The sequence below is a fragment of the Aphanomyces astaci genome (genome assembly GCF_000520075.1).
Source record: "Aphanomyces astaci strain APO3 unplaced genomic scaffold supercont1.21, whole genome shotgun sequence".
In the NCBI taxonomy this organism is placed as follows: domain Eukaryota; phylum Oomycota; class Saprolegniomycetes; order Saprolegniales; family Verrucalvaceae; genus Aphanomyces; species Aphanomyces astaci.
The window spans coordinates 314,419-339,824 of NW_009798284.1; the positions used below are offsets into that span (position 1 = coordinate 314,419).

The 25,406-nt window shown below is 44.7% G+C and overlaps 9 protein-coding genes across 11 annotated transcripts; 7 read left to right on the forward strand and 2 right to left on the reverse strand.

Moving 5' to 3' along the window:
• The first annotated feature begins 1,663 nt into the window (after window positions 1–1,663).
• On the forward strand, window positions 1,664–2,414 carry H257_09005 (hypothetical protein). The gene has a single exon (XM_009835113.1). It carries the CDS (start codon window positions 1,932–1,934, stop codon window positions 2,322–2,324), a length of 393 nt encoding a protein of 130 aa, XP_009833415.1. The 5' UTR covers window positions 1,664–1,931; the 3' UTR covers window positions 2,325–2,414.
• Window positions 2,415–3,487: 1,073 nt separating this feature from the next.
• H257_09006 lies at window positions 3,488–4,650 on the reverse strand. 2 transcript variants are annotated; one of them, XM_009835114.1, is made up of 2 exons: window positions 4,091–4,650; window positions 3,488–3,755 (listed from the first exon to the last, which is right to left on the reverse strand). In XM_009835114.1, exons 1-2 carry the CDS (start codon window positions 4,610–4,612, stop codon window positions 3,549–3,551), a joined length of 729 nt encoding a protein of 242 aa, XP_009833416.1. In that variant the 5' UTR covers window positions 4,613–4,650; the 3' UTR covers window positions 3,488–3,548. The 2 variants fall into 2 exon arrangements, with proteins under 2 accessions (XP_009833416.1, XP_009833417.1); XM_009835115.1 differs by having other exon boundaries at window positions 3,488–3,972.
• A 379-nt stretch (window positions 4,651–5,029) lies between these two features.
• H257_09007 (hypothetical protein) lies at window positions 5,030–5,914 on the forward strand. Its single transcript, XM_009835116.1, has 2 exons — window positions 5,030–5,468; window positions 5,533–5,914. The coding sequence occupies exons 1-2, from the start codon at window positions 5,085–5,087 to the stop codon at window positions 5,857–5,859; spliced, it is 711 nt and encodes a 236-aa protein (XP_009833418.1). The 5' UTR covers window positions 5,030–5,084; the 3' UTR covers window positions 5,860–5,914.
• Window positions 5,915–7,465: 1,551 nt separating this feature from the next.
• On the forward strand, window positions 7,466–8,265 carry H257_09008 (hypothetical protein). The gene is made up of 2 exons (XM_009835117.1): window positions 7,466–7,686; window positions 7,753–8,265. Exons 1-2 carry the CDS (start codon window positions 7,512–7,514, stop codon window positions 8,130–8,132), a joined length of 555 nt encoding a protein of 184 aa, XP_009833419.1. The 5' UTR covers window positions 7,466–7,511; the 3' UTR covers window positions 8,133–8,265.
• A 172-nt stretch (window positions 8,266–8,437) lies between these two features.
• H257_09009 (hypothetical protein) lies at window positions 8,438–15,534 on the reverse strand. The gene is made up of 10 exons (XM_009835118.1): window positions 15,103–15,534; window positions 14,965–15,045; window positions 13,556–14,040; window positions 12,413–12,690; window positions 12,231–12,345; window positions 11,350–11,469; window positions 11,029–11,144; window positions 10,636–10,795; window positions 9,418–10,140; window positions 8,438–8,686 (listed from the first exon to the last, which is right to left on the reverse strand). The coding sequence occupies exons 1-10, from the start codon at window positions 15,527–15,529 to the stop codon at window positions 8,483–8,485; spliced, it is 2,709 nt and encodes a 902-aa protein (XP_009833420.1). The 5' UTR covers window positions 15,530–15,534; the 3' UTR covers window positions 8,438–8,482.
• A 214-nt stretch (window positions 15,535–15,748) lies between these two features.
• Window positions 15,749–17,487, forward strand: H257_09010. 2 transcript variants are annotated; one of them, XM_009835119.1, is made up of 5 exons: window positions 15,749–16,329; window positions 16,378–16,480; window positions 16,587–16,658; window positions 16,913–17,082; window positions 17,138–17,487. In XM_009835119.1, exons 1-5 carry the CDS (start codon window positions 15,782–15,784, stop codon window positions 17,436–17,438), a joined length of 1,194 nt encoding a protein of 397 aa, XP_009833421.1. In that variant the 5' UTR covers window positions 15,749–15,781; the 3' UTR covers window positions 17,439–17,487. The 2 variants fall into 2 exon arrangements, with proteins under 2 accessions (XP_009833421.1, XP_009833422.1); XM_009835120.1 differs by having other exon boundaries at window positions 16,913–17,487.
• Window positions 17,488–20,098: 2,611 nt separating this feature from the next.
• H257_09011 (hypothetical protein) lies at window positions 20,099–21,332 on the forward strand (the record flags this gene model as incomplete). Its single annotated transcript, XM_009835121.1, has 5 exons — window positions 20,099–20,114; window positions 20,165–20,310; window positions 20,362–20,449; window positions 20,953–21,110; window positions 21,159–21,332. The coding sequence occupies 5 exons, from the start codon at window positions 20,099–20,101 to the stop codon at window positions 21,330–21,332; spliced, it is 582 nt and encodes a 193-aa protein (XP_009833423.1).
• A 690-nt stretch (window positions 21,333–22,022) lies between these two features.
• On the forward strand, window positions 22,023–22,951 carry H257_09012 (hypothetical protein). The gene is made up of 4 exons (XM_009835122.1): window positions 22,023–22,095; window positions 22,149–22,239; window positions 22,313–22,650; window positions 22,757–22,951. Exons 1-3 carry the CDS (start codon window positions 22,056–22,058, stop codon window positions 22,431–22,433), a joined length of 252 nt encoding a protein of 83 aa, XP_009833424.1. The 5' UTR covers window positions 22,023–22,055; the 3' UTR covers window positions 22,434–22,650; window positions 22,757–22,951.
• Window positions 22,952–24,146: 1,195 nt separating this feature from the next.
• Window positions 24,147–25,033, forward strand: H257_09013 (hypothetical protein; the record flags this gene model as incomplete). Its single annotated transcript, XM_009835123.1, has 3 exons — window positions 24,147–24,574; window positions 24,630–24,871; window positions 25,008–25,033. The coding sequence occupies 3 exons, from the start codon at window positions 24,147–24,149 to the stop codon at window positions 25,031–25,033; spliced, it is 696 nt and encodes a 231-aa protein (XP_009833425.1).
• Window positions 25,034–25,406: the final 373 nt, after the last annotated feature.

A 25,406-nucleotide genomic window follows, 5' to 3' on the forward strand; every position in this document is an offset into this window, starting at 1 on the left:
TCACAATAAGTGCGCGACTCAGAAAAATAAAGTATACCTCCTCGTATAAAAATACAAAACACTCCAAGATCCTATAACGATCATGCATTTATAAAGGTGTAACGATACAACTGTCCAATCATAACAATCAAAATGCATGTCTCAGGACCAATCACGCGTCGTACCGTGGCCGGGTGGCAGTTGTACTTGGCTGCGAGTGTTTGACTGAGACCATTGGGAAGCCTGACCAAGTAGCTGCTGTTGCTGTGCAGCAGCACTTCACGGAGTATGGCCTCGCGCTCGCTATTCGTCACGTTGCGCTATTTGACGGTCATTCCTGAATGTTTGTCATTATGAGTGTTTGTTTTATATAAAGTATTTTATTGATGTATTGAAATCATCACAGCGACTTCATTTTGTTGAATTTCCCGCTCGAAATTGGATCAAATCGGGGGTTTTGACATTGGCTTTCGAATGGTCCAATCAGAGCGACTAATTTTGAACCCAAGACAGCGATTTCGATTGTCAAAAATGTCTTGAGAATATAATGCGAAGCCATGTCAACCCTCCTCTAGGTCGCGCACTTATAGTAGTGACACGGAGGGAGTACACATTTTCGCCCCTAGCCCTGTAACGTGGGCCTAAGCTCCCACATGTATATATCTATATAAGTACAAATTTACTTACAGTACGATGCGAAATCCCCTCATCATTCCCACCACTGAGAGTACAATTCCCTCCTTAACTGTAAAACAGTTCCACAGTTGTTTCTCGGAAAACACTTGCAATTTGAGTGTATATATGGAACTTTCTATGCTCGGACCACCTCACCTCTTACTAGAGGTTATGTGCGTATCAGTAGTTAGCAATAGCTAACCACTAGCGATACAGTTAACCCCGGGGATTTACACTGTTAGCATCGGAGTACTCACTGGGGATACAGGACGAAAAGGTGTTTCCGGATGGGATAATTCCCTCATTGGTAGTGACATACTGTACTAGTAGGATTTTGGGCCAAAATTACAACAGTGGAACTGTTTTAATGAGGGAATTAGTCCCACTGAGATACACCTAGTAAGAGGTGACGTGGTCGGAGCATATAAAGTTCCTTATACACACTCAAATTGTTTTTTCTGAGAAAAGGAACAATGGAACTGTATCAATGAATTATCATAATCTGCGTAACTAAAACGTCCCTGACGACTAAGTGAGTGTCACAAATTGCTTGCCACGATGAATACGTTTGTCCATATTCGGATAAAAGCAGATCTCGTACAGTATTACGCATGAGGGAAACTTAACAGTAAGTTTACGTAGTACTCCACTATGTAGGACTGGAGTACAATGTTAGTACAAAGTCTATCGAACCAACTGTACAACTCGAACGTTGCATGACGTAAATATGAATAACATTGTGTAATGTACTGTAGCTCGCACAACCGGACAAGCGCTCGCAAGTACTACATGTAGTACAGTAGTACCAAGGTATGTACTGTCCCTTCGTTGGGCGACCTACGTTACATAACGTTATTCTAATAGTAGTACTACTTCAAGTACGTACTAGTAGTACTTTGGAGTATGTAACGTTCGAGTTGTGTAATTGATGTGCAGGGGGTCAATACACGTTGTACAATGTCGACAGAGTGTGTTGTTGATTTGCTGTGGCCATCTTACCGTTATATGGCTTGTACTCATCGAGGCAAGCCATTTGCACCACTCACTGAGCCAGGGACTTATAAGTTACCACCAGATTCCCTGAGAAGTGGGCATTCCACCAATTGGTCTGTGAGACGCGGGTTGTGAGGTCGGGAGCAGGTGAAAAGTGTGCGACGAACACAAACGCACATCCGTCGCGACATGTCACCGTAACGTTAGGGCCTTGGTTGAATGGTCGAGTACATAGTCCTCTCTGGTTAACTTTATCACTTTTCCATTTCCCCATCTTGTCCAACATGGTTTCTGCTTTCGCAACGACGCTGGTGGCCGCGACTATGGCACTTGCTGCCGCCACCCCTGGCAAGTGGAACTGCACGGACAGCTACGATGGCTTCATCCCCGTGCGAATCGACGACAATGGCGACGTGCAGTGCTGGTCCGACAACCGCCGAAACTGCTTGATCCACTCGGACGAGGACAGTTGCTTCAAGCTGATTAACAACCCTAAATCAACACCGCCCAAGAAGCCGCTGTCTTGCGGGTGCCAGCACGCCGAAGAGTTCTGGAGCGACGGATACACCGAGTGGGGGGACAACTACTGGTGCCCTCGGGGGAAGAAGGTGCTTAACGCGACTCCGCCCCTCGACCGCGACTGCAATGCCAAACCGATCTGGAAGTGCCAAGACTAGAGCATCTCCACCGGTTAGGACTTATAACGTGACCTTATACCGATAATGCTCAGATAATTGACAGACTTTTGCAATAAGTTTCATTTTCCCTACCTGTTAGACTTGGATCATCTCCACCCCCCGGCAACATACATATTTCACGAACACACGGTGTATGTCGGTACCTACAACCGTATTATTTCTACTACACCATTTTGCAGTTAAGTTGGACGAATGCCCGATATAATTGGTGGTGTGCCAATATCATTAGCCATGTGCCCATTTAATTTGGCACACCGAGGTCGTGTGGCCGAAATATTTGGCGGTATGCCGATATAATTAGCCGTGTGCCCGAGTAATTGGCCATCTGCCCGATGAATTGCGTTGTGTGCCCGATGTAAATGGAATACTACGTAGTAACTCAAATAATTATATGTAACGTTACCCCCACGAACTCCGGTTATGATGTAAATTGAAGTACTAGATAATCCCCTCTGTAGTCACGAGGCCCCTACAAACGCGTACCTCGCTCCACAAAGCAACGAGTCGTCTCAGCGTTCAGAAACGACGACGATATGTAATTAAATAAGCTTCGTCATAAATTTCTAAAATTCGTGTGGTTTGTCTAATCAATATTGAATCACGCTGGCGTTCGGATTGGTTGAATATACTTGTCCTTTCTGTAAGAGCCAATCAAATCCACTCAAGAATGGATTAGCCAATCGCATCGATTCGTGATTCGATTCTGGAAATTTGTACCGAATCCACAAAAAAACAACATAACGTTACGGGTACTTGTACTACTCCGTAGTACAGTACTACGTAATATTAATAGTACTTGGAATTATTAAAAGTACTTGGAATTATTAATAGTTCTTGGAATTATTAATATGAAGTACCAGTAGTATTAATACATACTACTAGTAGTACTCAAGAGTAGTACTACGTAATATTAATAGTACTTGGGATTATTAATAGCACTACGTAATATTAATAGTACTCGGAATTATTGATATGAAGTACCAGTAGTATTATTAATAACACATACTAGTACTTGGAAGTATTGTTCAAGGACTTTGTGGGTAGCTAGACCCATGTTTGTTTATCGTCCCGATTAACTGTCCAGACTAAGTAAGAAATAAGTTATATAATATATAGGTATAGGTCGACCTTTGACCAAAAGATAACGTTATAAAAATAAGTTTATTGGCCGCCACCATGGATTAATAATATGGGGAAAATAGTTTAGTTGGATGACACGTCAGGTTTGTAATTCTTTCGCTTCTTCTTCTTGTTGCGCTTCTTGAGATGGTCGGAATGGGCGGATGCTGCTTCGGGTTTGTGATGCAGCGGCGTCACGAGGTTCTTGGGGGCGGCGGTAGTGGCCTCATTTGGATCCTCATCTTCACCGTCGTCGTCACTGCTAGGTTCATGTGCTTGTTTCGCGGAGGTCTAATGGAGAAACGTGAGCATCATCCACGAAGTCAAGCAGCACACGATAGAACAAGAAAGATGGAGGTGTAAGATGTTGCACAGTTATGACTCGTATGAATTCGATAGGGAAGACTTGTAAGCCTTTTGTTCACTCAGAGAGAGAGAGAACCGAAACCAGCCTTAAGGACCATGCGCGGCACCTGCACAGAAAACCTGTGACGGCGGTACCATTTTCCTATCCCAGATGGTCTGGATTCCAATCGAACGGGTAGCCGCCATGGAGGTAGCGTCGAAGGGAATAATTGACAAATGGGGAAGCATGAATGAAACAATCTGCATCACGTGCAACATACCGAAGCAAGTGGTTTGACGGCGGCAGCATCTGCGCGGGGACGTTTCTTGGAAGGGAGAGCCGCAGTTGACGGTGACTTGATGGGGGCAGCAACTTGTTCGTCGTCGCTCCCTTCGAGTTCATCGGCGTTGTGCTTGGAAATGCGAGAGGCCGCTTGTTGGATCAACGCGGACAAGTCGTCGACCGACAGGCGGGAAATGTCGTCTTCGTCGGTGGAGTCTTCAGGAGGACCCGGTTGAAAGTACCCCGACAAGTCCACTACCCCGTGTCCCTGCAAGGAGAACTTGGCCTTGTGCGCACCCAACACCAAGTCGAGCTTGATTTGATCGCACGTCCCGGAGCGGAGGGTGCCAACCACCACCTTGACGAGGGATTGATCGAGGGACGTGGTTTCCACCGACAAGACGACGGCTTCGGGGCCACTGGCTAGCGACGCATGCACTACGTTGAGCACGAAGCCTTCGGGGACCGTCACCGTCAGTGGCTTGGCCTCGGTCACGTGCGCGCCGAAGAAGTGGACCATGGCGGGAACGTCGATTTGAGAAATGATTTCAAATCCGATGAAAATGGAAATGTCAACCACCACAGGATTGAGTGGAAGCCAGTGAACGGATATATCCGGATAAATACACGCCAATACAAACTTGATTTAGAGCATTCCTGCTACTTTACAACAGACACGAGATTCTGAAGGGCGTTGCTTACCACATGCATGTATGCCGCTCACTTATGGGTATCCCGAGGGAAGTACATGTAGCAAACACCACTGTATGCATGTGCACAGAGAATTGCTTCATGAATCTAGTGGAACGTTCATGCGATGCATGATGTTGACTGAGTCGTCATGTGTCCATTTATACTGCTCCAGTGTTGAAGTTACGGAGAAATATTTCTGTTTATTTGAGTGTATCATCCGGATAATGTGGGGTGGACATTTCTAGCAGAGCAGTTGACGCCATCAAAATCGCCACCTCCGCCGCCCCACGTCCTGCAGCATGTCGTCTTCGTCGGGGCTGATCAAGAAGAACTACTTGGCGGACCAGAAGGCGTTCATGGCGCACTTCCATGCGCAGGCGCTGATCATGTCCGCATTCAAGTCGACGCTGTTGCAAGGGGCGTTGGTGTTCAACAGCTACGTCGAGTCCCTCGACTTGGACGACGATGACGGCAACTCGGACGACGACGAGCTGCTGGCCAAGCCTGCCACGGACGACAAGCCCGTGTTCATTCCGCCCACGCCGTACGAGTTCGCCATCAAAGTGGAACACACGTTTGTGCGCATGGTGAGCAACACGACGGTCGTGCGGTCGCTGGAAGTGCTGTCGTTGCACTTTTTGGACGTCCGCACCGCCGGCAAACTCATGAAGGACACCACCAAGGTAGTATACATCCTCTCTCATCTCCCATCCTCGCTTCCCGATGTTGACACGTGCATGACCGTAGTCGGCCGTCCGCAAGTACGCGCGCTGGAACAGCACGTCCGTCGCGGCCATTCGCATCTCCAAGACGGCATTCCGTGCGTCCATCTTGTCGAACGCCGCAGTGTTCCTCGTAGAAGAGCTCGTCGATGCCTTCAAGACCCTGTTCAACTTGGGGTCCAATAAGCCCGACGGCGGCGCCTTCCTCACTCGACTTCTGCTCGCCGCGCGCAAGTTCCTTCAAGCGGTGGTCGGGACGACTGTGGGAGGAGCATTAGGGACGCTCGTGGCCCCCGGCAAAGGCACATTCATCGGCGCCTTCGTTGGAGAGTCCATTGGGTATTCGTTGTAATATCATTACACGTAGCCAAAACCTATAATATTTCATGGACGATTTTATACTCTTCGTTTATATATACTCCGAGTACTCCGAGTATAGTATTATCAAAGCTGTACCGGTACATTGCACTAAGCTTAGTAGTACTATTAATACATAGTATTTGCTAGGGTAAGATACGGTAACTATATATATTATCAAAGCTGTACCGGTACATTGCACTAGTAGGACTACTAAATAGTATTTGCTAGGGTAAGATACGGTAACTATTAATATATTATCAAAGCTGTAATGGTACATTGCACTATTAATAGTAGGACTACTACATAGTACTAGTATTTGCTACAGTAAGATACAGTAACTACTTCGAAGTAACTAAGAAGGATAGGCTAGTATTTATTGACTTTGTTATCGCCTCTTGTACCGTCAGCAGTGCGCATGCCCATTATGGTGGAAAACGAATATATTAGTATACAGTATGTGAAATATTGACATTCGATAGAAGATGCTGTGGAATACTGTACAGTACTAGTAGACGATAGTTCTTGCCATCTACTTTTCTCAACTACTAGTATACTATTATTAATAATAGTGTAGATTTCTGTTTGTATTTTTCGATCTCATTACTATTTATAGATTCTATTTTAATTGCTTAATTTTGAATTATTCATTTTGTACCGTTAACGTTGAGCTGGTTTAGGGTGCATCTGGTAACAATTCAAAAATAATATTCCATTTTCTGGCAAATTGGGATAAACGAAAAATGCCAAAATCGAGGTAAAAAGTCCATTTTGTATTAACGTTACTATGGTATGGCGTTTTGGACCTCCTCAAGGAGTAAATCCCACTCGGAATTACAGTATTAGGGGTATTGGAATTGCGTTATATCTCTTCAAGCACGACATGTTTCAATCCTTATGAGATTGATGGAACTTAAAATGGCGTAATATTTCAGGTTCCCAGACGGGCCCTTATACTACGTGTATACAGTATGTATGTTGATATTGATATTGATATTACGCTGTTAAGTTTAGGCTAATTTAAAAATATACTAACTTATTGTCGATTTTCTTCAAATTTCCCAATTTTGCATGGTTTGTTCAAATAGAGCCGTGACATATGATTGACCATTATCCACTTCGCCCTTTCCAGTAAACTCGAAAATGGATTGTAGCCAATCAGCGACAAGTAATTTTGGATTGACCAATGGGTGAGATTCGTGCTCGATTCGCTCGACGAGATTCGATTGAACGGGGGTTTGGAAATTCATACCGAATCTCCAATACGTCAATGATTCTACTCCAGAGTAGTATTAACTGTAAATATTAACTGTAAATAGTACTAACGTTACTAGTATTACTGTGCAAATTTGGTTGCAAGCCCGGGCGAGTTTCTCCCCGGTTCACTGTATTGCATTTGGAGAAATATTTCCAATTGGCTACACAATATTAACGTCACGTGTTGGGGTTCAACCTGTTTAACCTATGATATTGTTCGAAATGAACGTTTCCTTCGAATTTTTATAAATATATATATTTCCGTATACAAACGTTAAGTTAAGGTTCAATAAAAACAATGTCGAAACAAAACTGATGTCAGGAATTTGGCGGTTACACATTTAGTGCCCCACCCGACAGAAGCATCACATATCGAACGACGTCCTTAGCATGAAGCTCCTTCTCCCGACCCTAGCGGCAATGCTTGTACATCAAGCGTCTGCCACGTGCTTGAGCACATGCAACCAGCACACGTTGAACGCCGAAGAGGACTTATGCACGCCATATCGCGACCAGTTGCCGCGCCCGACGCTGTACAACTTCTGCGTCGACGCATTTCGCAAAGGTATCGCTCATGCTTCTCATATCTACGGAATTCCTCACATGTGTGCATGTTTGGCTGGCCGTGTAGGTGGTCAGAGGGCCTGCGAAGAGTACTGTACTAACACTGGCGGGGCCGACGCGGTGTTGGGGTCGTTGCAAGCGCAGTCGTGCGACCATCTGCGCACCACACGTCCCAAGGCGGCGTTGACAATCTGCAACAAGGCCTTTCGCACAGCGACCACCCGTGCCAAGGCGTTTGTTGAAAGCGGATCGATCGTGGAGCCCCCCAAGCAAGTCGCTGCCGCCGCCGCCGCCCCCGCCCCGGCGGCCCCCGTCGAGCTCAAGCCCAAGCAAGACGCCAAGCCAGACATCAAAATCGAACCAAAGAAGAAGTCCCCGCTGGAAGCCGCGCGGGACGAAGCCAAGCTCGCGTTCGACACGGATGCCTCCCGTCTCGGCGAGTTGTAATACATGTAGTACTTCTTACTGCACAGACTAATAATATATACTAACTAGTATATCTGTAAAACCGAAAAAATATATAATATATCATAGTACTACTACAGTACTAATATAAAGATAAACGTAAGAAATAATAAATACTACGTAGGCTTGATTAGTATTAATTCGAGAGCTTTTATTGTTCCCATCATGTTTGATTTTGGCATCCTTTTAAGCGTGTTGGAAGCCAGCCTTCCCTACCCTACCCTACCACTACTACTCGCAAATCGAACCTACTAGTAACACGATGTAGTACTAGTACACTAGTAGGTATTAGTACTACTACTAGTAGTACTTATTACCGGTTTGAAACCTGGTTAGCTCAGCGCTACGTTGGGGCAACCAGGGACGTGGCCAAGGACTCGTGAGTACTTCGCCAAGAAAGGGTGGTCACTGTCGGCGGCGTCTGCTTCGGCCACGTGGAGCCCTGGTACTGGCTCTGCATTCTGAGGCAGATGACCACTCAAAGCATATTCGACCAAGCCATCGATCATGGCTTCGCATTGGGCCCTGGCCATCTCCTATCCATCGTCCATAATATCGTTATAAACCATATAAACCCCAGGTATTACACTCGTTGTCGATTCATATATCTCACCATACATATATATATATATATATACTACCAGTCCTCGTTGAATATTTCAAGAAATAAACGAGATCAACAGCTGTATTACTGGACAACATTTCAGTAATTTATATATATATATATATATATATATATATACTATTACATATTTAAAAAATATGAATAGGATGATAGATACGTCGAAAACGCATCGGTTGTTCCAAGGCTGAATATATAATAATAATAATAATAATCAATGATATATAGAATAATAGTCAGTGATATATCGAATAATAGTCAGTGGTTTGATTAAAAGCAGTCATAAAGTATACAGTTTCCAAATGTTTGTGCATTATTTATTTCATCCCGAGAGTTCGTACTCTAAGCACCAAATCGGCAGACAATCGATGATATATCGACCAATCAAAACCCACAACACGAATCAAGTAGCCAATCCAACACTCTTCTTCCACCAAATCCAACATCGAATTAGTGTGTGTGTGACTTTAATTAGTGTGATAATGGGCCATCTTTACAAAAGTCAATACAAAGAATATATATATATATATCGAGTTGGCGAATGATCAGCACAAAAGAGTCGGCCTTTGTATTTGGGGTTTACACGGGGATTCATACATATACTACTAAAGTAATATATCCCTTGACACAATCATACATACTGACCGTGCCATGCTCCATCTGCGACACCGTCGACGAGTCCACGCACGACGAGTCGCCATACACAACAATTCGACCTCCGCCTTGAATCTGTACCATAGCTGCAATCGCCATCTCTTTCATATCCTGTTTGAACAACCCCGTATCAACTCCCCTATCTTTCTTTGTGTCTTGCGTGAGGTTGGCATACAGCACAAAACTCGGGTCTGGCAAGTCGATGAGTGCCGACCCTGACATGTACAATAGCTCGACATTCGACCACACGTGGGAACTCAGGCCAACGCCAAAGCCCGCGAGGAGGGTGTTGATGGCGGGTACGTTGGCGCCGCCCGTGACTGGCTGCCACGTACTCAGCGTCGTGGCATCCCAAAACGACATGTGGTGGCGTACGAGGCCAGGATTGAACCAATCAGCGATCACGACCACACTCAGGCCATCATGGCGGCGCACGGCCGCATCCACGAGCGCCACTTCAGATGCAAACCAGCTGTCTTCGGGGTCGGTTATGACCAATACTCCGTACAATGACCAGTCACCCACGCACGTGTAATCAGTCGTAAGCACTTCAACAAATAAGCGGTGGTGGCTGAGGAGGCGGTGAAAAAAATCACAAAAATTCGTGTGCGGGTGGTCGCCTTGCGAGTCGAACGGGTCTACTTGTTGGTGTAAATTGTCATGTGGAATGTACCCTGATGGGTACTGGACGTTGCGGAATTGGTCCCACAATACCTAGAAAATAGATATATATGAAAGAAATAGAAACAATAGGGGTCTTTTGTGGCCACATCGATTTATATATATATATATAGTAGTCTAAAGAATATAAGGTTGGGTATGATGATATGGACATGACAACTACAATGTGATGAACCAAGGGGAGGGGGGGAGGTAACGATTCAAAAGACACAGAAGATAGTTGGGTAGGTGCCAGCTCCAGTCCAGGATTGTAGGTATGGATATATATATATATATATATATATGAATAAAATATTAATAAGAACGAATAGATATACGACTATGTTGTAATCGTACCTGTTGGTGTTGAGCAAATAAATATATATACATGGACAAACAATAATCAAACAGAATGAATACAAAAAAATAGATAAACAACTATATTGGAATCGTACCCATTGGCGTTGCGCATACAACCATATATATGTATATATATAGATAAAACAATAATAATAAAGAATAATACACAAAAATAGGTTGGAATCGTACCCGTTGGCGTTGAGGAGGGGCTGGAATCAACGGAATTTCCACATACAATTGGACAGGTGGGGCGTCCGAGATGAAAAACGTCAAGTGACCCGACACAGTCATCGGATGAGGCACCGATCGGGTCACTCGAATGTGCACCCCTATGGCTCCGGAATAGGGCCTACACCATATATATTTATATATTCTTCAAAATCCACAAATATATATATTCTTCAAAATCCACAAATATATATATTCTTCAAAATTCACAAATATATATATATATTCTTCAAAATTCTACATGTATCATGAATATGGTTATTTCACACTTTGAACCAATACATATGTATATATATATATATATGGATTTTGAAGAATACAAAAAATAATATATTTTCCCATCCAATGTCGTACCAAAACAAGTCCGACCCCGTGGATGTTTGAATGGCCAAATAATCGTCTTCAGCATTGGATGGGGTCCATTTGGGTGTTCCCACCAGGTGACTTGTCACAGCCGTTGGGTGAAACATCTAACACAAATATATATTTATGATATGAATAATATATATATATATATATCGACTCCACTGTTCCCTGTTGACATTGACTATTTGAACATACATTTCCGATCCAACGACTACTATAGTACTAACATGGATGTGATAATTTCACACTCTGAACCTTTAAAAAGCAACCAGTACTAAATTTAGTATATATGTAGCTGTTCGTTCTTACTGTGATGTTAATTACGAGGGGAAGTCTGGTGTGGTACAGTGGTTGCAAGCAATGGGGCCACATGTACGGGCAGTCTGTCAAGTTTAGCGACGACGGAAACAGCACCACGGTCGGGTTTGCCTACTCAAAATATATTATATATCGACGCCATAATATACCCACAGAATTCTCGTAAGAGTAGTATATTCCTACTAGTTTACAATAGAACGTAAAACAACACATATTGCCAAATTGGTTCGTAACTCCAGTCGCCAGTGGACAATCGAACAGATCTGGCAAATCGAGTTGAGAATGAACTAGCCAATCAAATCACGTGCCATAGATTCCTGTTCATCACAGACTCGCTTTGTCCCTTGGCATTGAAAACAACGATACATATACTACATGCTGGATAATATAGTATATATATATATACATACTATATATATAGTATATATAGTGTTTCGACTGTATGCTTGTATATATATATGTATACAAGCATACAGTCGAAACACCACGAATCGAAAAAGTGCGCAATTGATTCGTCCATATTGTTGTGCTTGTTCTAAACTGGAGCGATATGGAGATTAATGACTCGACACAACCAAATGTACAGAAGGATATTTTTAGCCAATCAGATTGCAGGAGAACATTACCAACGTCGAATTAGTGTGTGACTTTAATTAGTGTGATTCCAATCATCACACGACAACTTTTTCAATACAGCATTCAGTACTAAGAATCGCAAGATTTGGCGAAACACCAAAAAGTCCAAATATTGGGTAAAAGTGCACGATATATATATATGGATGTGAAAACTCACGGCAATATCACCGTAGTTGTGTAAACTATCCGACAACAAGGATATGTCCCATACAGAAAAATACTATATATATATATACCATTGCAGACGGCAACGCAGCCAGCGCCTGATTGATGTCAAGTCGGCCCGCGCCTTGTTCGTAGATATGTTGCCACGTGTTCTCATCATCGGTCGATCGCATGGTGGCATTCCATCTAGAAAAAAAAACGACGTTGGGAATGGGGAAAAATCCCACAAAACAACAAAACCCAAGCACCGTACAAGGACGGGAGCCGGGTCGCAGTTTGAAGGAATAATCCCTTGAGAAACCCCACGTGCCCAAAGGTCGAGCGTTGGGATGGCGTGAGTCGGGACAGCACCAGCGCCGACATCCCCGACGCCAGCGGCGCGGCCATGCTCGTTCCATTCATCAAGCGACACGTGTTCTCCCCCGACAGGCCCCGCACAAACATGGATGGGGCGACGGCATCCGGTTTCACACGGCCGTATCCGGAATTGATTTCCCACAACGTTTGGCCACGCGCGGAAAACCGAGCGATCTACATGCGAATGTACTTGTATATCAACGATAGGACGAATATATGCGATTTGTACACACGATATTGTGATTTTCACCCAAAAATTTGCCAATTTTGAGGAATTCTTGAAATCGCCCACACATCGACGAAACATTATGATTGGCGAAAATGAATCAAGGTTGCATTATGATTGGCTAAAAATAGTTCTATTGCTATCACACAGATACCTCCAAATTTTTATATAATATTTCAAAGGTCCAGCGATTGTTGATTCAACCAACCACTCGGGGTTGAAGTCTAGAGGAAATACTACAAGGAAGTGTTGTATGTACCACACGTACAATCCAATAATAATAATCCATTTTATATGAATTATAATCAAATGATATGAGCCAGTCGCCCCACAATCAATAGAAGTCTTAACCGAATCAACCAACGACCTCGACGACAACTGTGTACAAATTAACAAAAGACCCAATATCTAGGACCATACATATATATATATATATGGTCCTAGGTATATATATATATATATATTGGACCAAACAAGACATGTCATCCCAACAACACAACACACACCTCGGAATCCGGTGAAGTCGCTATTGTGAATATCGAAAGTCGTTTCCGAATCAAACTGTAAAAATAATCAATTACGCTGGACGTTCTGATTGGTTGAAAATCGACTTGTCGTGCCAATCCGATTCACTCAAAGTTAGATTAGCCAATCACATCGCGTCGTCGAGTCGGGATCTGGAAAGTTGTATCGGATTCAAACGTGGAGGTTTCAGCAGAATATCATCCAAAGTCTCACTCTCAAGTCCAAATATACATGGGTGAATTGTACCATACGAATCACACATTCAAACGAGTCGTACACTGTACGTACAGTAGACGGCGACAGGCCGAGCCCACCGACCCCCAGCACGTCGATCTGGTCGGCGGGGTTGGTCACACTGCCATATTGAGGGCCGTGGTTGCCCACGGCAGACACAATCACGACGCCGTTGGCCGCGCACTCGTGGATCTTGTCTACGAACGGCGCGTCTGCAAAGTCGGGGCCGCCAAAGCTGAAGTTTAGCACGTCCACGTCCAGAAACAGCGCAAAGTTTAGTGCGTCCAGCAGCCACGACGTGTAGGACGCGCTGGTGGATGTGAACACGCGGAACGACACGAGGCGGACGTCCGGCGCGATGCCCGGGCACGCGGGATGGACGCTCGCGATGATTCCGGCCACGAAGCTGCCGTGGCCGTCGCTGTCCCGAAGGAGGGGTTCGTCTGTCCAGTTGACGATGTCCTCTACATGTCGAAAGTGCCGCCGCGCATGATCGGGGTCGACTCCAGTGTCGAAAATGGCTACTTTGATGCCATGGCCTAGAAAGAAGAAGAAGGGGGGGGTTGGGGGGGTACTGTATGTAGATGGAAGAGGGGGGGGGAGAGATAGAGAGATGAGGGGGCACAGGACAACACCTTTTTACATACAAAATTTCAGTACAAAGAAGAAAATCGATCGATAGAATTGGCGAAACAGCACTCAAGTCCAAAGTTTGGGTAAAAGGACGATATATATATATATATATATATATATACTAAAGATGATTGTATCGTATAGTTTGGACAAGCTTCAATAGAGTGAAATGTACTAGTATTATTGGGTAATTAAAATTGAATGAAAAGTCCAAATTTGGTTGAAGATATATCACAATATCACAATATTTGAAAGAAATATGTATAGGAAATCAAAACGATGTATCCAAACCTCTTGGACACGATAGACGATAAGTGTGTGTAGACAATCGATCGACCAATCAAAACCCAGCACACGATTTCAACTAGCCAATCAAATCCACCCAATTCAACCTCGAATTAGTGTGTGACACACCAAAGTAGTGTGACACTGGACCATCGGTACATACAAAAGACAAAGAATCGATCGATGGATTATTTGGCGATTCAGCACAAAAGTCGACATATTTTGGGTAAAAGATAGACAACATGTTGAATCCAAACGTGCCGAATCTATGTGCATCAACCAAATGGGCACAAGAATCGACGAAAGAAGAATTGAGCCAATCAGGTTGCAAAAAACCATCGGTTTTCAACCAATCAACAACCAAGTAGCACGCAAAAATTCAATTAGTGTGATGGGGATCCCATTGGCCTTTTTTTACATACAAAACTCAGTACAACACGTCGATCGATGATGGAAACGTGAGAACGAGGCGCGGAGAAAGGACATGTATGCATGATGGAGGGGATGTGAACATGCAAAGGAGGAGGATGTGGGGATAAACGTACCTGTGATGTTTTGCGCACGTAATCGAGATATGTCCCAGTCGTCCATGTAGTTCCATGAAGCGGACGACGAGGTGAACGTGTCTACGGTGACGGAGAACATCAGAAAGGGCATGCGAATGAGATGCTGGAGATGTGTACCTTGTCGGGCAGCGGTGGGGTCTGTAGTGGTCAAGGAAGTGAGCTGGAGTCGACGATTCCGCACGATGGACTTGATGCCGGGTTGGATGCGAAGCCAGCGGATCACCGACAATGACATATCGTGGAGATGCCACACGACAAAGTCCGTGGGAATGTTGTGTCGCTGGATCTGGCGATGCAGAGATGACGACGACGCACTCACGGGAGATTCATACGTTGCCAGGACGTTATCGAGACGCGACGCAAGTGCGGGCAACGTGTCGTACGTCGTGAAGGAGACAATGTACTCTTCATGCACTTGCAGAGGAAGGTGGCAAGGACACACGTCCATTGCTACCGATGCTACCGTTGAATGCAGGACGCCTAGAAGCGCAATCCATCGCAGCACTTCCCTTGCATGTCCTGCCAAGGTTGTTGCAGCGGGCATGTGTCACTTGAAAAGTGCAGCCCATATATATCATCCGGATATCCTTGAAGCTGGTATCCGTACTGTTTCGTACTTTTTTTCAATAAATTCCGATATTATTATTAATGGAATCCCAAATGAAGCCACTTTATCATGTATTTTAATGTGTGGGGTTATATTATTATAATTCCAAGTTATTACTATTTTGTTGGACAGTGTATTTTTAAACTATCACTGAAGCTATGAACGCGGTTTATTCCTTTGCATTTTGACATGACAACAACCGAGAGCCCGCCGCCACGGCCGCCACCCGACAGAAGCAGCAAGAAGACGAAGCTCGGGTTCTACGCCGACCCGCGATCCCCCATTGCGTCTACACCCCTCAAACGTCCACGCACGACGCCGCTGAATGCGACCTCCGATGGAGCACATACTGATGTCGTCGAGAATGTCCCGTCCGCTTCATCACCAACGACAGAAGCGACGACGACGAGGCGGCTCGATATGAACGTAGAGGACGAGGAGGAAGAAAAGGAAGAAGTCAAATCTGCGGACGAAGGAGACTCCAATCGGACCACTGCATCGGACAAGCAGTACACCACCGCGGACGACGACGTGGATCTGTTTTCCCCGGCACTCAAAGTCGATGGTCGGATTAAGCAGAATCTCCACCCACATCATCCAATCCCCTCCACGACCACGACCGCTGTGGCAGAGCATGTCCCCGACAGCCTCGTCCCTGGCGAACCTGATGCAGAAACCCCTGCCACATCCGCATCACCCAAGGACGACGAGTCCATCGTTGAAGTCGACTTCAACCCGTACTTTCCTCTTTAGCCACGGCCATCATATACTTACCATCCCTTTAGGTTCTACTTTATGAAGACTTTGCCGCGGTACAGCGACTTGCACGAGCTAGTGCGGCCTGTGGCGCTCCCGCCCAAGACATCGACCGCGCACAAACTGTGTCTGGTAAAAACCAATTTACCTCATTCTCGTACCTTGTATATATATGTATATATATTTAAAAACTCCTCAACAGATAAATATATATATTTATATCTATCTATCTATGTAGGTGCTGGATTTAGACGAAACCCTCGTGCACTGCACCATCGACGACATTCCCCAAGCCGATTTGAAATTTCCGGTGCGTTCTGTTTCTAATGTATATTCTTATTATATATATATATATCGTCGTATCCGTGAAAAGCTATATATATATATATATATTTGAATATTGATTCAATACCATCGACGACATTCCCCAAGCCGATTTGAAATTTCCGATGCGTTCTGTTTCTCATGTATATTCTTATTATATATGTCTTGGTATCCGTGAAAAACAATTTATATATATATTTGAATATTGATTCAATCCAAACCTATCTTGTTGTCGAGTAGATCGAGTACGACAGCCACGAGTACACTGTATCTGTGAAACGGCGGCCGTTTATGATGGAATTCCTCTCCCAAGTGTCTGAATGGTTTGAAGTCGTCGTGTTCACGGCATCCCAGCGCGTCTATGCCGAAACGTTGCTCGACTTGGTGGATCCGTACCACCAGTTCATCTCGTAAGTCGTTTCTCGGGTCATTTCTCACGAACGAGTGCGATGTATGTACATATAGACATCGCCTGTACCGTGACCACTGTTTGCCCGTGGACGGCAACTACCTCAAGGACCTGAACGTGCTCGGCAGAGATTTGGCCCATGTGCTTTTGATTGATAACTCACCCCATGCGTTCGGGTACCAAGTGACCAACGGCGTGCCCATCGAGAGCTGGTTCACCGACGAAAGTGACTCGGAATTGCTCAAGTTGCTGCCGTTTCTCGAGTCGTTGCTTCACGTTGACGACGTGAGACCGATCCTTGCCAAGCAATTTCAGATCCAACGACTGATTGATGCCGCCGTCTTGGACGACCAATAAACAGGACCATGTGTCTCTGAGATACAGTATGCTGGTGGTATTTTCATTCGCGGTGAAATTCCATACCGCCAGTGGTACATGGTTATATGTACTTGCAAGTAGTAGTACGTACAGGAGTAGTACTTTGACAACTAGGATGAATCATTGGTGAATCGTCCATACAGTAGCTCACAAAAATACAACTACTAGGACACGTTTTTGCGGTTAATTTCGAAAAATATCTGTATATGTCGTGGAATCCCATTTAATTTCGTGGAAATTCATTATATTTCGCGACCTCGGCATTTAGTTTCATGGGAACGACGAATTCACTCATTGTATTTCGTGGACTGCCAGTATATTTTGTGATTTGCTCAGATATTCGCAAACAAACCAAAATAGTTGGCACGTTCACTTCAACGCGCTCTGATTGGCCAGAAAAAAGTGCGCGAAACGGATAAACGAAACTAGCCAAGTTCAAAATGGAGGTATAAGGTTCGTTTGATTTTAGATCTACTTATGGAGTAAACAACACTTGGAATGTTGGTTTTGGGTTTAAACTATTGAAGAAACCATGTTTATCAGAATTCAGCCCAAAATGCTACTTTAGGCCAGAATATTGTAATATATCAGAGCCCAGTCGGCCCCCAAAATTTGACTATTCTCACTGTCATATCGATTCTCGAATCAACTGCCAAGTCCAAATTTTAGAGAAATGGACAATCACGTTATCATATTATGCAAGCCTATACATGACGTTGGATGCGCCACATATTATTTGTATGGAACAGTAACCAGAAAACGACGATGTAGTTATATTTTGCGCACAGGGTAATTTAATACAATAGATTGGTCCAAATAGACTGCAGTAATCGGTTGAATCCACTTGGCCTTTCGCAAGTGCTTCAGCATCATCCCAAAGCACCCGCAAAGATATGCCCAAGGGGGCTCCCGAGGGTGTCGATCGCGTCGATCACTGAGAAGAACGAACGTGCCCAAGTAGTCCCGACTGCACCTACACCTAACACAGTAGTCTTGTCACCGCCGCCATTGGTGTATTGCCATGGGAGCTGAATTCGACACATATGCGCTGTCCCCTTGAGCAGTTGGGATGACGACCCCACAAAGGTCGTGCTCGGTCGTGGGGGTCGCCACCCCCGAAAACCGGCCGCCGTCGGCTCGCCTTATCTAGTGCCTTAGATCCATCTGTTGGTGGCGTTGGGTTTTAAGCTTGGGTGATTGAGATAGTCGAGAGTACACATTCTCGTAGTACAATCTCATGTCCAGATTGACCAAATCTTTTGGCTCAGTTGGGAGCGCGTCTACTTATAGATCACTTTACACCTGATCTAAGTATGACAAGAACACACCGATGGTCGCTGGTTCAGTCCCAGGTTTCCTTAGGTCCGTGGCATCGACACCAGGAAGCCTAGTTAGGGTCGAGTCAGAACCCTCCCCTTTCAACTGAGATGTAAATGGGGTTGGTAGTGGAGGCAGTGTCTCCACGTCTCCACTGGCACGTGGTGGTGTCAAGTTTCCATCACGACGACAGGTTACACTCGTGAATTGTGCCAGCATATTCATTTATATACATACTGTCGTCGGCCGTGGACTTTGTTCCTGGATTGTCCTCGATCTTGTCGTCACTCCTTCATTATCGAACCGGGAACGAAGTACTGTATGGCCATGTATCAACACCAAACCAAGCAAATATATAAGAGTATATCGAAGGAGAATCAAAATGTGAAATCAACACGGAATTAGTGTATGTAACATGAAGCTATGGAGTACTTATAGAAGTATAAAAAAAACTTGGAATTAATGTATATTGTTAAGAAATAATGTAAACGGACGAGCAATTCATACATAACGTTATAACGATCAGTAAAAAACCCAAATCCATAGATTTGCCCAATCTCGTTGTCCAAGTGCCAATTGATTTTTATTCTGGGTTTTGATTGGTCGATCGTGTGGTAGATTACTCAATCTCGATTTTTGAATGGAACTGAGACCATTTTGTGGTACATCCTACAAGTGGCGGCGGCGGCGATGCTTCTGTGGGGTCCGACACGGTAAAAGGAGGGAAGCTGGCTCTAATCGTACCGGTACGTGCGTGGGAATCTCATGTACAGCTCGGCGACAATATTTGAACGGTTCTTCACTCGAGGGGTCGTGATTAGTTGTACTTCTAACAGAAACGTTACCTTCCGGCCAAATCATAATCCATAATCACCCCAAATGCCCTACTTGATACAGTATTTGTATCGCATTCAATTTCCTTATTAACGTTAATAGTTGTATTTCTGACCAAAAACATGACTGTACACTACAGTTTCCATCCCAAAATCATCCGGTTTCGGAGACTTCCCAGGACGTTTGGATGATTTTCCTTTAAATAACCTTGGACACTCTATATTTCCTGAATTCACCTCGAGGATACCTCTTTCTTTCGATGATGGACCAGTCAAAGTCCAACATTTCAAATGTTTTTAAATATTGTACTGGCGGACGCACGACGTGAAACTTCAAGTATGTATACGTACGTACAGTACTTTGAAGTATACTTCGAAGTATAACACAGGGTGGGTTTAAAAAGTTGGTTACCCGCTAAATTGAATGGAATCGCTTACTATATTGGATGATGGCATCATTATTCAATTCCCCACATCGTCACCTTAACCATGCCTTCCACTTGTCGTACGTGTGTGCTTTTATTTTCGCACTAGGCTCAACTCCACCCTTCGTAGCTTCTTGCACACATGTCAGCCAAGACCCAAACGCCACATTTTGCTCCAAGTGTGGCAGCACTTTTAACGGCGCCGCGAACTTGAACAATGTTGTGGCTTCCCCCGTAGCTTCTGCTTATGCCGTGCCAGTGTCTCCGCTTCTGGTGGTACGACAGTCTATTGCAATCGATTGAAAAGCTGATTTCCTTCCTATGTAGGCCGCTCCAGGCCAAGTGCTCAAACCAGATGGCACCTGTGCCCATGTGAGCACCGACAGAGAAATGACATGCTTGGGGGTGTGCCTTGGTATATGCTTCTTCCCCCTTGGAGTGATTTGCTGCCTCGCGATGACCGAAAAGCGATGCAACCATTGCAAGCAAGAAGTGTACTAATATCGTACTACCAGCTAGCTGTATACCACGAGATGATTGGGTTCGATATTTTAAATACTAATCTAAACCTATTCAGATTACCCCCTTGTGTTTCTGAACGAGCTTTCTAAAAGTCAACAAAACCTATTAATCTACGTATAGTATTAATAATATAAGTATATACAGTGTACTACCGGTAGTAGGTGAGATGTGAGAGTGTGCAAAGAGAGTGTTCATGGTTGAAAACAAAACAAAAAACCATATCGTATTGTATTTTACCACGAATGATTTTTCGTACAGAGTACTTCGAAGTATTGAATTACACTCACTCTCATCCGTGTCAACAAGCCAGTAGTTGCGAATATCTTACGATGGCCATCACCTGCCGTAAGGCGCGCTGCTCGTCTCTCCATCATCTCTCATCTCATGCTCATGTAGCTTCCTGCACTTACGAGAGCCACGACGACAGCGCCACGTTTTGCTCCATGTGCGGAAACGCGTACAATGCCAATCTTGTAATTGTCACGCCCGTGGCTACCGTATACGAAGCACATCCGGTAGCGGCGTCGCCCGTCGCTGCCTCCCCTCTCCTTGTGGTATGTCGGCTGTCCCATCACGAGTAATGGCTGACTTTGGTTGGTTAGACTGCGACCGGCCAAGTCCTCAAACCCGACGGCACCTGCGCGCATGTTCGTGCCGACAGTGATTTTACGATCTGCGGGATCTGCTGCGGCATTTGCTTCTTCCCTGCTGGCATTATATGTTGCCTCCTCATGCAAGAGCGTCATTGCAGCCATTGCAGGGTCGTTTTGCCATAATCCGCTGACCTTGGTGCGATTCTCGAAACGGATTCGATTACCGTATTGTACATATAGTATTAACGGTTGCATTATTGCATGTTCGAGTAAGTCTTTCGCCAATTTGATTAACGGTTACCAGTACTTCCCAGTACTGGACCATTCTGTTTACTCTCGAGTACTACTTAATAAGTACTTAGTACTATTAATAGTATTAATTGTACGTAATACTACAGTATTAATACTGGTAGTGCTGTTAATAAAACTAGTGCGAGTACTATGTATTAATATACTTCGAAGTATTATTTACTAGTACAATTCTACAGTACTAGTATTATAATAACATGGTACTTCGAAATAGAGCATGCCCAATATTTTTTGATAATATTGATACTAATAGGTCAGACTACTGACGATACCGTACACAATATCTACCAGTTCACAATAACTAACCTGGGAGCAGAAGGCTTTAGAAAATCTAATTACAAGTGTTTATTGACTTGATATTTGTAAAAGCCATGATAACCTTTAACATATATACTCTATTTCGCATATTGTCAAAACATCAGAGTCCGCGGCCTTTCTCGAGGTACTCCTATCCTTGAGTTATTGTGTACGGTTCGGTAGTACTGTACTAGTACCTTACTAGTAGTACTACTGTTGTTCCACGATACTGTCGGATAAGAGCCCCAATGTCCGGATACGAAAAAAGGTGACGGCGTCGTGGACAAACATTCGGCAACGATGTTTATCCTGGTGACCTGCGAACTGACCACGAGCACAGGTAAGTAGTTAAGGACGCACATGATCATGGAGGCATCAAAGTATGGTGACAAGGTCCTACGGTCGTGGGAGACGCGACTTCCGACGTGGTGCTGATGGAGTCCTTGGGGGCCTCCTTGGTGCAAGGCAAATGCCAATCCTACCGGTGCGTCCTTGTTTGCAAATGCGTTGACGACGAAATGCATGAAGCGCTGACGGCTAAATGCATGACGCGATAGACACTATGTGACCCCTTGGGCACCCCGTTTGGTGCTGGATGAGCTCAACCGACAAGGCTTCGAATTCAAAGGCATGAGCGGCATCGGTCAGACGTTGGTGTGGACGTTTTGCCGGCCGTAACCAGAGGAGCTACCCGTTACCAGCCCTAGCTGGCGTGAATCATGTCGTTAAGGGCAGCTCAGTCCATTCATTCGATACACCTTTTTTCTCGTTGGCGCTACTATTATACGTATACTACTCGTTAATGGAAACTCATTGTTAATACAGGTACATATACTATACTTGAGTCTTAAAATAACATAATCATTAAGTAATGTATAGAATTACGACATGAGAGGTACCATTTATTAAAACTATTGAGAAATTCTAACTATAATAATATTCTACTAGTACATTATTATAATATTACGTTTGTGTTCATGAATCGTTGCTTGCGTACGTAGAGTTTCTCAGTTTGGCCTTCAGGATTCTGCATGCAGAATGGTTGATGACGAACAGATTGTAAAAAACTGCATCAAAATCGGCTCACTGGAAAATTTCTTTGCATTCTAACTTACGGAATGCGGTGCAATGACCCAGAGAATATTAACGAGAGGATCATATGCTATCGGACCAAATCCACAGCCGTTATAATTGTTGTCGTAAGCTCCACACAATCAATAACCCTCACTATCCACGCTTCACACTACCAGCTGGTCCTGCCCCTACCATAGTACTACTGTATGAGTAGAGGGAGGTGACATTTTGTTCATTTTATCGGCGTCCTATCACCCTGACAGTGTGTGACTACTATTAGTAGTACTACAGTATATACATATACATGTATACCGTATTACACTTGTAGCACTGCGCTTGTCAGTTTACTAATACGGGTAGTACTATACTACGGAGTAGTTACTGTGATTGAATGACCAACAGGTGTCTCCTGCCGAAATCCATTACTACATAGTAGTACTAGTAGTATACAAGTTAGTTGAACACTGTGGAAAGGCAATACTTCGAAGTACATTTTCATCCTTCCTCGTGGCAGTGTCGTCCCTTAAGCGAACTCCAGTACACGCATCTTCCTGGCAGATAGAAATGAATTATACATAGTAATGACCTCGCTCAAATTGAGTCGACTGAACACAGCACTTTTATGAATGGTTGAGGGTATTTACTGTTAATATAACTCCTGGTAAAGGTCGTATCCATTTCGGCTCTACGCTGCAACCATTTGTGTGGTCAGGCACCACATGGGGTAGTCGAGGATTTCCTTCATCCATATATTGCACCACTATAGAGTACTACGTAGTATAATCCTAACGTACTATTTTACTAGTACGTTAATCCTAGTAATAGTGAGTAACAATAATACCATTAACTATTATTAATAATAGTAGTCCTACTAACGTTACTGTAATAGTAAAAAAATACTAGTACATACACGAAGTACAGTTGCTACGTCTTGTGTATTAGTTGAGTACAGAATGAAGCACGTTGGCATCCGTTCGCATCTTATGAATACAATAATATACTAAGTACTAGTAGGACGTACTACTCCGGAGTACTATCGAAGAAGCTTCACATGTCAACCAGTTTTTCAATACCGTAGCACTATTGTGCTTTAGCACCTTTTTTGGCAATTCCAGGGTCAAATTCATTGTTTAATAATTTCTCAAATTTAAATACCGTCTAATACTATTCATACTAGTCAAGTATCAAAGTACTACTTCTACCCCAAAGGAATTCCTCGTCCCACCCCGTGTGGGTAAACAACAATCGCAGGCCAAATGTCTCTCTCTCTCCCCCTAGCATTAGGCCGACAAAAACCAGCATGCCTTCAGTGTGCAAATGTGGACGTGGGTGGCTGACTACTGGTGTATCAACGTGCCACTCAAGTCGGTGGAGGAGCTGGACGCCGAGACCTGGTTGGTGTTGTGTCCGCGCTTCGGCGGAACGTACGCCACGTGGACCGTCCTCCGCTTCAGTCGATGGCACGTTGCGGTGTTGTCGTGGCTGAGTTTCTTCATGCTCGGCTCCATCTACTCGTTCCAGATCTTGGCGCCGCCGTTGGAGCGGTACTTTGCTCCGTACACGGGCTTGTCTGGGTTTTACGGGTCAACGCTTGTGTTGGGCGTCGTGGCTGCCATCGTGGGGCCGTTTGTCGAGCGGCGCGGTCCTCGCACCGGTATGCTGCTTGGCTCGGTCCTCGTCGTGGGTGGACTGGCCCTGTCGCACATTGCGGTCGTAGCTCGGAATCAATCGCTCTTCACGTGGTCGTACGTGGCCTAACCGGTGTTCTTGTATCAAGGATGTGATGCTCTCTTGTTATAGGTACAGCGCCCTTGTGGGCGGAGGCTACGGCGTGGTGCTATTAACGGCCATGTCGACGCTGCAGAAATGGTTTCCCGATCTGCGGGGCTTCGTATCTGGACTCGCGATTGTGAGCTTGGGGGTGGGCACGGGCCTCTGGACAAAGTTGTCGGCTACACTCATGCATCGATCGACCAACATTCTTGACAGCGTCAGCAATATCGACGACGAAATCGGGTTAACGAGAGTGTTTCTTGTGCAAGGTACAGTTTTCCCGACAGAATGAATGTATAGTATCCAATAGTTGCTGTCGAATTCCATGGATGAAGAGATGCACACTACTTTGAAGTGCACATTCAACAATGATGTATGTTTACATACTGTAGTAATAACTATTAGTATGGCACTTTGCACTGCAATACTAGCAATGTCGAATTACAGAGTGTTTGTCCTTGAAGTCCAATACTGTTTGTGGAATGATGAGTTGGATATCTTCATTATTTCTGTACCGTACAGTGTACTTACTGCAACGACCGTGCCATGTGACTGTGTAGCCATCACGGCACTGCTGCTGTTCATCGTTGCCACCATGGTGATGCGGACGCCGCCGGCTAACTTTTCTGTCGGCGGGCACGACATCCACTGCGTGCCCGTACACACTTCATCCGGCCAACGCATGCAACACCAGCACCTCCAGGATGAATACTTCAAGGTCGGCATGACGTTGGTCAACTACTCTGACCACAACACCAACACGAACACCGACAGCAACACGGACAACGTCTACTTTGAGCACGT

What these genes read in the sequence shown, in the direction of transcription:
- H257_09005 (XM_009835113.1), top strand. Translation starts at nt 1,932, where the DNA reads ATGGTTTCTGCTTTCGCAACGACGCTGGTGGCCGCGACTATGGCACTT.
- H257_09012 (XM_009835122.1), top strand. Translation starts at nt 22,056, where the DNA reads ATGTTTATCCTGGTGACCTGCGAACTGACCACGAGCACAG. An exon ending in CGAACTGACCACGAGCACAG is followed by an intron (nt 22,096 to 22,148) that starts GTAAGTAGTTAA and finishes TATGGTGACAAG; the next exon opens with GTCCTACGGTCGTGGGAGAC. An exon ending in GGCAAATGCCAATCCTACCG is followed by an intron (nt 22,240 to 22,312) that starts GTGCGTCCTTGT and finishes ATGACGCGATAG; the next exon opens with ACACTATGTGACCCCTTGGG.
- H257_09008 (XM_009835117.1), top strand. Translation starts at nt 7,512, where the DNA reads ATGAAGCTCCTTCTCCCGACCCTAGCGGCAATGCTTGTACATCAAGCG. An exon ending in CGTCGACGCATTTCGCAAAG is followed by an intron (nt 7,687 to 7,752) that starts GTATCGCTCATG and finishes CTGGCCGTGTAG; the next exon opens with GTGGTCAGAGGGCCTGCGAA.
- H257_09010 (XM_009835119.1), top strand. Translation starts at nt 15,782, where the DNA reads ATGACAACAACCGAGAGCCCGCCGCCACGGCCGCCACCCGACAGAAGC. An exon ending in GTTGAAGTCGACTTCAACCC is followed by an intron (nt 16,330 to 16,377) that starts GTACTTTCCTCT and finishes CCATCCCTTTAG; the next exon opens with GTTCTACTTTATGAAGACTT. An exon ending in CCGTACCACCAGTTCATCTC is followed by an intron (nt 17,083 to 17,137) that starts GTAAGTCGTTTC and finishes ATGTACATATAG; the next exon opens with ACATCGCCTGTACCGTGACC.
- H257_09007 (XM_009835116.1), top strand. Translation starts at nt 5,085, where the DNA reads ATGTCGTCTTCGTCGGGGCTGATCAAGAAGAACTACTTGGCGGACCAG. An exon ending in TCATGAAGGACACCACCAAG is followed by an intron (nt 5,469 to 5,532) that starts GTAGTATACATC and finishes GCATGACCGTAG; the next exon opens with TCGGCCGTCCGCAAGTACGC.
- H257_09009 (XM_009835118.1), bottom strand. Translation starts at nt 15,529, where the DNA reads ATGCCCGCTGCAACAACCTTGGCAGGACATGCAAGGGAAGTGCTGCGA. An exon ending in GCGACCCGGCTCCCGTCCTT is followed by an intron (nt 12,346 to 12,412) that starts GTACGGTGCTTG and finishes TTTTTTTTCTAG; the next exon opens with ATGGAATGCCACCATGCGAT. An exon ending in CTGCGTTGCCGTCTGCAATG is followed by an intron (nt 11,470 to 12,230) that starts GTATATATATAT and finishes TATTTTGAGTAG; the next exon opens with GCAAACCCGACCGTGGTGCT.
- H257_09006 (XM_009835114.1), bottom strand. Translation starts at nt 4,612, where the DNA reads ATGGTCCACTTCTTCGGCGCGCACGTGACCGAGGCCAAGCCACTGACG. An exon ending in CCGTCAAACCACTTGCTTCG is followed by an intron (nt 3,756 to 4,090) that starts GTATGTTGCACG and finishes TTTCTCCATTAG; the next exon opens with ACCTCCGCGAAACAAGCACA.